The 10,843-nt window shown below is 43.5% G+C and overlaps 1 protein-coding gene across 1 annotated transcript; it reads left to right on the forward strand.

The window, feature by feature from the left end:
• Positions 1-2: 2 nt before the first annotated feature.
• On the forward strand, positions 3-7,626 carry CSN5 (COP9 signalosome subunit 5). Its single transcript, XM_065439506.1, has 6 exons — positions 3-257; positions 632-740; positions 2,876-3,130; positions 4,364-4,429; positions 5,301-5,498; positions 7,191-7,626. The coding sequence occupies exons 1-6, from the start codon at positions 124-126 to the stop codon at positions 7,437-7,439; spliced, it is 1,011 nt and encodes a 336-aa protein (XP_065295578.1). The 5' UTR covers positions 3-123; the 3' UTR covers positions 7,440-7,626.
• The last annotated feature ends 3,217 nt before the right edge of the window (positions 7,627-10,843 follow it).

Below are 10,843 nucleotides of genomic sequence, written 5' to 3' on the forward strand. Positions count from 1 at the left end.
GTGGCTCTGGTAATGGCGGCCGCCTCTAGTTCTTGATTTGCAGATAGCTGTTGCAGACATTCGCATAAATCGACGGAAAAAAATCGATCCTTTTCTGGTCACTTCGAACGGATAAACGCAATCATGGACAACCACATGGCACAGAAGACCTGGGAGATGAGCAACAACGTGGAGACCGTGCAGAGCGTGGACGATTTGTACAAGTACAACAAAAAACAGCAACAGGACATCCTCACAGCCAAGCCGTGGGACAAAGAGTATTGAAATTTATGTCATTGCTTTGCGCTTGTTGCCACCGGCGCATCGCGATTCACTTTCTGCGACTACGTAACATATGTCCTCCCAAATCTGTCGAAATAGTTAAGGTCGCTGTGGCACTTCCCTGAAAAATTATGTAAGCAGGTTTAGCTTGGTCCGAGCACTTCACACTGATTGAGCAAGACCGGTTAAAGCGACTGGCTATCGCAGCATTTCAGCCCAGGATAACATTGCGCAAGAGACTAACATGTTTACACGTGTCAGATGTATGTCCTGTTGGATGGCTTGAAACTCTGGTGCTATCTGCGTGCAATTTAATACGCGCGTACTCGTACTTTTCGGCTAACTAATCGTTGCCATCCGTATTCCGCAGCCCTCACTACTTCAAAGACATGAAGGTGTCCGCGCTGGCCCTGTTGAAGATGGTGATGCACGCACGTTCTGGTGGAACGCTGGAGGTCATGGGCCTCCTCCTTGGAAAAGTGAGTAGCCTTGAGAGAGCGCTCGGATAAGGTAACGATTCTGTTCCAATGTCATTCCTTTTCGCCGGTGGAACAGTGTCGCAGTGCCGGCCGTGCCCACGTAATGCTCGGGATCAGCCGGCCGTGAACGGTGGATGATCAAAAAAAGGAAGGGAATCAAGCGAGATGAATTCTTGCAGTATACCGGCAAAACCTGCAGCACCTTTTTTTTTTTTTTGCTTACAGGGTGTTGCGTCTTCATCTGTACAAACCCTCACGCGCACACTCGAGACGGTACATTCGAGAAAGTCACTTTTTTACCCGCCCTTCGTCGGCGAGAGGGCAGCTCACCTGCACCGAGCAACCGCCTTCTCCGTTCTGAACGACGAGGATGGTTTCTTGGTGCAAGTTACGTCTGGCCTCTTGTTGAATGCAGACGACTAGGTCGAAGTTCGCTTTATCCAGGAAATAGGGAGTGCTGTCTGCTTGCTGTCGAGCGATGAATCGGCACATTCAAATGTAATGCAAAGGTGTCCACCCAGCCAGAAAAACCATGGGAGAAACTTATGCCTTCCAGATGCACTGTGGTTTGAAGCTGATGCGAGTATTGACTGGTCGGTCGTAGAGGTAAGGAAGAGACAGTGTTAGCGGAAAAATAAAGAAGCTGGGAAGAGGTGGGACCATCACAAACATGGGGGACATTACAAAATAAAGCAGAGATAGGCAATATGCTATATTACAATGCATATTGTAAAGCACTGGCTAGGTGTCTATTTATTGCTGCCCTGATTCAAAGGGGATGACACTAGCAGTCATGATCATTAGCAAATGTCATCAGCCATCACTCTAAACCTGCTTGCTCTTGCAATGTGGCATGTTGCGTTTATAACTCGCTACATTTGCCATATGTGCAGGCTCCATGCAAAGCTTACATAATGTAACAAATCTGAAGCAGCCTATAAATGAGGCAGCATTTGCGAGACCAGTGCAAGTTATTGGGCAAGATGCTAACTGTTGCACACGGTTTCTCAGTTGTCAGATCACCTGTGCGACAGCAAAGAAAATGATGTTTCATTTGAGATTGCATTACAACCTGTATTTTCTATGCAATTTTAATGTGCGATGTAGCTTGTTTTTCATTATGAGTCACTGATTATTCTAGACAAGTCAGTGGCATGACAGTGTGCATTATAAGGAGGTGGTTGTGCATTCCCTGACCAGTGACACCATTCCTTACATTTACACTTTTTTTTAATGTTCAGGAAATTCGTTCTCATTAATGGTCCTGCATTTATTATCTTGTAACATCAGCCTTTCAGTTTAACCCGACTTAACTTTTTCCTTTAGTGTCCTTCCAAACTTTTCTGGCTCAGTCGTATTGTCGAGCTGTTATGGCAACGATAAAGTAAACATAAGATAGTCAAACTTGCTGCTCGGCTAGTTGGTTCATGACCGGTGGCTTGTCTTACTTTTGTGGTTTTAGCGCATCTGTTTCACACCAGTTGTTAAATGTTAAGATATTGGGGACATAAATATAGCACTAGATTCAGTGCATTCAGTGTTTCACTGAGGTGGCCAACTACACTGTTTTGTGCATAAGAATTGTGTGTGTTAGGATTTCCTTGAGTGAGCCCTTTGGCTTTTTCTTTGTTTGTTTTCATCCTAGGCCTCCACCAGTGATGATACTGACATTACTGATTGCCCTATCAGTCATTAGAGCCTAGGAAGGGCAAGGTGATGTGCTGTAATCAGCTTGGGATACCTAGAATCAATAACAATCACACTGCATACAGCTCCACTTTTATATATTTGAATGCTGCTACAGATTTCGATAATGGAATTGCACTGGGATCATGTCGTACCAACCATTGTCATAAGGTGTCCATTTCATGTCGTATAAGCCAACTTTCACTATTTCATTACTCAGGTAATGATTGGAACCATTTGTCCAACTTGATTGTCTCTATTACAAACCTGGATTTCTGTAAAAAATGTGCATGAAGAATATTCTGTGTCCTCATCTTTTTGTTTGTGGCATTTTTTTATTACGTTGTCTTCTGCAACACCCTATTGGCCCTGAAGGTATTTAAATAGACACACCCAGTTGTCTGTATTGAAGGAGTTTTGAACAACTTTTTACGGTCTGTTTCTACCAGGTGGACGCCAATACAATGATAGTGATGGACTCGTTTGCGCTGCCTGTCGAAGGAACCGAGACCAGGGTGAATGCCCAGGCTCAGGCGTACGAGTACATGGCCGATTACACGGAGAATGCCAAGACTGTTGGCCGCTTAGAGAACGTAGTGGGCTGGTACCACTCACACCCAGGATACGGCTGCTGGCTGTCAGGCATTGACGTCAGCACACAGATGCTCAACCAGCAGTTTCAGGAGCCATTCGTTGCCATTGTGGTGAGCGCGTCTACTTTTTGGGTTGTTTTAATTAAAGCAAATGGCTTTCTTTTTCTCTCTTTCGCCTGTTTTCGTGGTCAGTGGTCGGAGCTGGATTTTCACCACCAACAAAATGGTGTGTACAGATGCAACATAGCTGCAAGGTCTGTTTTTCATGGAATGCAGCAGCTTTTTGAAACACACAGGCTTTCCACCTATACTACCTCTACAGAGGGGCTGATTAACGGCTCTGTTCTCTATAGAATTACGCAATGAACCAACAAACACTACTTAAATATCATCACTGCAAAAAATAAACACTTTCAAGTGCTTAGCTTTCTAGAATTGTTTGGCTGTTCACTTACATGCACAATCATCATCGGTGGCGTCTGCACAACGTTTCTGCTTGGACTTCGTGAGCATAGTTCTGCAGGGACTCTAGGGGTATGGACTCCTAGAGTCGTCTAGAATGTTCAAGGGGTCCTGTAGGTTCTATAAACACAGTACTGATAAACCTCAACTGTTCAAGGGATCAGTGAAATGTCTGACAAGGAATTTGGGATCACTAATCTGATTAAAGCCTAGTATTCCTGAATCATGCAGACTTGACTAATGTCAGTGTCAAATTGGGCACCTTCGATTGCGATTAAGCCTGATTGAGATTGAATTTCTCTATTGCAATTGGCTCCTTTGCATAAGCTGCAGAGGGGAGCCAATAGTGACAGAAAAACTTGATCCTGATTAGGCTCTATCATGATTAAATGTGCCCCCGTGTGACTGAAGTATAAAAGGATCAGGATTGACACATTGCATGACTTTGCACCTTGATTGGCTTCAACAAAACCTGCTGTTGTCATCCTCATTTCTAGTGTTTAAACGTTGCTTGTATTTCATTGATGGATGCGACGGGTTATAATGTACTCCTGTAGCTATACACACTTTATGTTGAGCAGTGGTGATCACTGACTGTAAAAGTGGCATGTGTGACATTTCACATGCATGAAAAGGTTCATCTGATGTGTTCTTGTGCACTTGCCAGAAATGCCTTCATTGGTCACAGTAGGGAGACCGGTGGCTACCCTCCAAACATCACTTTCAGATGTTCCTGGAGTCAGATTTGCATGAACGCTTGGGCTGCATGTTTTATGAGTTGGAGCTCGGGAAATTTGTTTTGGTCCTGTTATTGGGTGCTGCTTATTGTAGTGTGGATCTGCTATATGTTCCATTCCTGTCTGTGTCTCACTTATTCTGCAGATTGACCCTGTGAGGACCATCTCAGCTGGAAAAGTGAATTTGGGTGCCTTTAGGACTTATCCGAAGGTATTGCATTTTTCTTATTTTTCTTTTCCTGTTGTGTTTTGCTTGGATGTCTTAGTGATGTACTTAATGTTTAATCATGTTTCCTACTTTTTCATTAATTTTATTCAGCTGTAACAAGACATGGTTCAGTGGGGCAGTACTTTATCAAAAACACGAGTTCTTCACAGAACAAGTGTCTTAAGTCTAATTGTTCAAACAGGATTTAATGTTCTGTCGCCTGTCTCATTTCCTGTACTGCATATGTCTTGCCCTCATCTGTTACACAACCCCCTTTAAACTTGCTCTGGGAAATTGGTTCCTGCACAAACCACTGGGTGCAAGATGCCTTGGAAATGCCCAAGGCATGCATCACATCTCAATTTCTACCGTCTTTTGGCAAAAGGAAAGGGTGGTTTAAATTTGGTGCTGTAGTTATATGTGATGTGCTTCATAATACTGTTCCATGCTAGTTCATCCATCGAGCTTCGGAGCCTTTTCTGGCGTTATGTTACTTGAAGCAATTGAACCGCAATGTATTCTAAATTATAAAGAAAGCGTTCAGCCTGATAATACAGAAAACCACCAGAAGGTGTAATGGACACGAGTGCTCTTAGTCAGTATTCCCAAATACGGCAGCAATGCATTCAAACAGGGCTAACTGCCATTCTTATTTTCCTTTCATTTATTTATTCATTCATGTTTGACCACAATAGGGTGCTGCTAGATACAGCATTCATTTTGCACTTTATTTTTATATGCATGTCACTGTAAGCAGCCTTCTTTTCTTTTGGCGAAAAGCAGGCATTACAGTTACGTAAATGCAGCACCGTGTTCTTTAGTTTCCCTGCTCGCCTTCCAGCATTTGTGGACACATTCTGTATTCCTTCCACAGGGTTACAAGCCCCCAGATGAGGGTCCGGCAGAGTACCAGACCATCCCGCTCAACAAGATTGAAGACTTTGGGGTCCACTGCAAGCAGTACTACTCTCTTGAGGTGTCCTACTTCAAGTCTTCACTTGACCGCCGGCTCCTGGACTCGCTTTGGAACAAGTACTGGGTCAACACGCTCAGTTCGTCCAGTCTACTCACAGTGAGTTCATTGGCCTCGGTACTAGCATGTGTCTACGTGTATCGTATTGGAGCGATAGCTCTCTTAGCTTTGGCCACAGAGTATATCATTAAGTGGGCGCAATGCAGTCCGCTGTTAGTGAAAGGGAACACGCCAGTGCGCAGCTTTCACTTTGCTAGTGCTCCTCTTCCAAGTGCTTGCACAGGGGGGGCACAGAAAGGTGCCAGTGCCACCAAACACAAGTCATCTGCTGCAAAGTCAGGCACTTCTGTAATCACCAGAAGGCAAATTCATGTGTGTTCTATACTCAATGTATATATACATATGTTCCTGGGGGGGGGGGGGGGGGGGGGGGCTTGAGTTTTCGGAAAAACATTTTTTGTTATTAATCCTAGACACGTCAAATTTTCAGTAAACATTTAATCTTGCGTGCTCATTGCAAATGTGCAATTAAATTTCTTCTAAGTCAACCCCAAAAGAAAGTTACCTTTTTTTGTGTTATAAACTTGGAAGGCGAGTTGCGAGAAATGTTCTGCAGCAAAAAAAGCTAAAATTGAGCAGGTATTTTTCTGATTGTACAAAAAGTGCAACTTGGCATTTTAATATTTGTAACTGTATTTTAGATCAAGTTATGAAATTGTAGAGTTGCACAATTGCAAGTGGTGAATTCTACAAGATTTCAGAATGTTGCCATGTCCTAAAACACTATATCATAGTAGTCTCTCTGGCATTCAGTAAAAAAAAAAAATGACAAGAGAATTGAATGAGTAGCAGGGAGACAGTGCCTGCTAAAATGTCTGACTTGCAAAAATTATTATAGGGAAAAACGGCAAAAAAAAACTGAACTAAAAAGAGTGTGGAAATATACATTTCACGCCACAAAACAAAGTAGCCTTCTTCTGAAGCAGCATTGAAGGCTCATTTTTGGTATGAAAGTGAGGCAGAAAGATACTCTTTCATATGAGATCACTCGCTCTTTCATCGAACGCACGCTGTCGCCTGTAGACGCTGATGCGTCCAGTGAAAGTGATGAAAGTGATGCGGCGTGAAAGTGAGTGTACTTTATCCCTGAAAGCGATCGACCGAGAATATGGCCACCTCACGCAAATATTTGTCAGTAGAGACATGTGGCCGGGCCATTTCAAATGGGTGGTCAACAAATGAGATGGTGGCTATGACACTGTATTGCTTCCAGAGCTAGGTTGTTGGCAGTGCCCATGCAAGCGTAATGCAGTGGTATATTATGCAATTTAAGTGCAATGCAAAGGCATTTGCGCACTTTTGGGAGTCTGCTAGCCTTGCACAAGTAGGTAGTCTGCAGGGTAATGTTCTGTCAAATTTTGTTAATGCGGCATTGCAGTTCAGCACATTATGTATTTTGTTGTCAAGTAATACGAAATGCATTGAATCCTATGCGCATTTGCCGAGAATGTGAAAATGTGTTGTTGTCACGAGAATTCGGTTGTTGCAGAATTTCGTTATCGCGGTTTTTGTGTGTATTCGGCATGAAGTCAACTAAATGTAAGTTTGCTGTTTGGCTAGTTGGTGCACGGTGCTAACATCAACAACACTGCAAGAAATGGGACAAAAAAGAGAGTCAAACACAACACTGGCTGGGTTTATCTCTCTTTCCTGTCCCGTTTCTTGCACTTTCTCTCTTACTAAAATGTGGTTCTACTCTGACGGCTCACTTCTGTACATTCCACCACGCAGAATGCCGACTACACGACAGGCCAAGTGTTTGACCTGTCGGACAAGCTGGAGCAGTCCGAGTCGCAGCTCGGTCGAGGTGGCTTTGTCCTAGGCCTGGACCCACACGAGAAACGAACTGAGGACAAGCTGGCAAAGGCGACGCGAGACAGCTGCAAGACGACCATCGAGGTCATCCATGGCCTCATGTCCCAAGTGATCAAGGACAGGCTCTTCAACCAAGTGAACTGCATCACTCCAGAGCAGCAGTGAAACTCAACCTGTGAGCCCCGCGAGAAAGTTGTGCTGACGTTTTCTCGGCGGCTTGAGCATTTGATTTGCTCTGACTGCCTCAGCTCTGTGCAGTGGTGCATCAGAAAATCAATGCAGTGAGTGCACTCCGTACAGTGACTGTTCTGTCGCCTTGACATTGCCTCAATAAATTGCTTCTATCTGCAAACATCTGTTGTGGGTCATTTCGTGCTTACAAGAGTCGGAGCATTGTCTTCAAAAGGCAGTAAGTGGACGCATGAAATCAGCAAGAAGCAGACTTAGTATTATCAGGGAAAAGATTTATGCTGTCAAATATAAACTGGGCCAGTGTAATCAGCAACTTTGATGATGAATTGAAAGCACAGGAATTCCATACTGAACTGTAAAGTACCCATAACAGCAATTTGGCCACTGCTAGACATAATTGCAGAAAAGGAATGAAAGACCTGTGTGTAGTTACAGGTGAAGGTAGATGGGCTCCGCTGGATATTTAAAAAAAATTGCATAAGGAGAATATGAAATAACAGTTCATCTTGTAAAAGATAGAGAGGTTGTACTCAAACAGTTTGTGACTCTATGTGTGATGCCTCATGACTTCAAATGTACCAGACTTGTAAGAATGCCAATATAATATTAGTACATAAATAAAGAGACAATAATGAACACAATTATGGGCCCACTAGGTTTGGTTTTGGTAATAAGTTACAAAACATTCACAAGGTCATTTTGAATAGAAGGGTGCAAAACTTGATGTCAAACAACCGAGGGAACATAATGGCTTGAGAAATGCATATTTTTCAATGGATCACGCCTGTGTTGTAAATCGGGTAACTGAGAAGCTAGTAGAATATGACCAGTTCCTCTATATGACCTTCATATATTACTAAGAAATGTTTGATCCAGTGGAAATACCAGCAGTTAGGAAGGGCATTGTGCAGTCTAGGAGTATAGGAAGGATATTTGATTATTCTGAAGATCCTGCATCTACTGCAACTGGTTTAAAAAAAGGTGGATAATAACATTATTCAAGAAGAGAGTATCTCCAGTGCACTACATGCTTGGAAGAAGCATGTGCTCAAACTGTGGGAACTAGGTGGGAGGAATGAGCTGTGTGGATCAACAGGAAATATCATGCAATGTAATCTTTGCATGTGATATTGCACGTCCCCATCAGTAATTCTGGAGAGGATTCACAGCAAATGACTGACTACCTTAACTGGCAAAGTCTTGTAAAAATTTAGCCTCTATAAGCTACGCAAGAGCAATGCCAAGTACTTGCAGGGGGACTCCGAAAATGTATTTTTAAAAAATTTATTGCAGCATATATGGAATGAATTCCCATGTCATGAATGGCAGCTTGTTGTTGTGCTTGAAAAGACTGCACTCAGTGCATTCTGTCGGTGCTAACCTGCTGGCCTGAAATTGGAGAGTAACAGAAAGGGCAAGCTTATGCGACCTTGTGGAATTGCTGCCCACTTTCCAACAAAGCTGTTTATTTTGATCAGTTTCATTCACAATTTAACTTGCCTTTTTTATTTATTTATTTCAATACCTTAAAGGCTCTAGCGGGCATTAGGTAATAGGGAATTTCAGGTTAGTACATAAATCTCGTTTATAAATAATATAAATCGGAGACAAGAATGCTAACAACAAACAAAAGAAAGAAACGGCAAGTTAACCTAAACCAAGGTGTCCAGAATATCATAGCTAAAAAAGAAAGAAAGGTAAGGAAGAACAACAAATTACATTGATGATGAGTACAGAACATTTTGTTAAGTAGCCATTAAAACACTGATTATAAATAGATTGGAAAGAACACTACATACATATCGCGTACGAAGCCCGTGTATGAAACGAAGACGGGCAGGTACATATTAGCAATGTTTTCCATTTTGTGAATAGCCGAGCAGCGCTCACTGAAATACTGAAGGATGCGATATCTCGGCGATGTTGGACGGAATGGAGTTCCATTCGTTAATACACAATGCTAAAAGTGAATTTAGTACTTTTCTGTCGGAGTGAAAATCGGCGATACTTTGTGCGCATGATCGAGACGGGTTGAAGTACGAGGGGCTGGAAAATGTGCGACTGGGCGAACGTTGTGTTACTCAAGTAAAGTGTGTGCAAAAAAATCACCGCCCAAGCACTGCGTACAGATGGTTAACCAGTGCAGCTGAAACGTAAAGCCCCGGTGTTTATCACTGGCTTAATCCCGACGGCTCATTAAATGAAGGCTTGGTAGGCTGCCGGATCCTCGGTACGCAGTTGCTGCTTGCGCTCGGCTGCACTAGCCTGCTCTTGTGCCCGGGCTGCAGCATCGGCACGGCGTAGACGAGCTCGTTCCCGGTTCTACTCGCGACGGTGCTGATCGAAAGTTGCCTGCTCCTCAGAGTACGTACGGCGCGTGGCCTGCCCATTTCGGAGCCGGAGAGAAACCGTTGCACGGGCTCGGCTGCGACGGAAAGCAACGACGTCACTAGTGGCGCAGCCAATCATGCGCCTCTCTTTCTCTTTCTTTTTTCGCGCATGCGCATCAGGTTGCGCCGGAAGAGTTTTCGGCGTACAGGCGACGGACGGACGGACGGACGAATCGGCTAGTCATGTACAGCGTCGCTGTAAAATGATAGTCGAGTATGTCGCTTGCGCATGACAGGCGTACGTAGCTATATAGACTAAGCGCTGCTTTTAGTGATGAAACGCTTATGAAACGTGAATAGGATGACGTGACAAGCCGCGCGGCTTTGTAACTCTGTAATATTTCGAGCATGTTAGTAAGACCTATCAGGTGAGGATGCCATATATGATAGAAGCACATTCTAGCGCGGGCCGAATCAATTAATTGAAATCGTGCCGTCTTGTATCTCTATTAGCGAAATGCAAGCGTCGTTTAAGGAGGCTGTGCTTATTCTTGAAAGCCTTATTAGCAATATAATCGATATGAACTGCCCAGCTTAAATCGGTAGTATGAAGCCCAGGTACTTAAATAATGTGACTTTTTTTCGATTACTGTGTCATCTGTGTCAACTTTAAGAGGTTGACCGCATATGACTAAACCGTTTGCAACATTTCCCACATGTAACACTTTCAAGCACTTGTTTAAAGAAATTTTAGCGAAGGCCAATATTTCCCTCCACCGCCCATTTTGCTTGCACATCAGTTGTAACCTTTTGCATATTTCCAGCAAATTTTCATCTCTGTGGCAGTTGTTCTCACACAACAGCAGGCTGAATTCTCTGCTGTAATTCAACCGCACAATTTGAAGTTTGCCCGCGCACATCACCCATAACCTACCCCTTAATTATTTCCCTCGAAATAAAAGCAGCAGCTCATTTATTTCACCTGAGCATACCACAGGTGCTCTGTGTAACCCACAAATATAGGAAAAAATCAGGGTTGAGTAATTA

Source organism: Dermacentor albipictus, chromosome 6, assembly GCF_038994185.2.
Source record: "Dermacentor albipictus isolate Rhodes 1998 colony chromosome 6, USDA_Dalb.pri_finalv2, whole genome shotgun sequence".
In the NCBI taxonomy this organism is placed as follows: Eukaryota; Metazoa; Arthropoda; class Arachnida; order Ixodida; family Ixodidae; genus Dermacentor; species Dermacentor albipictus.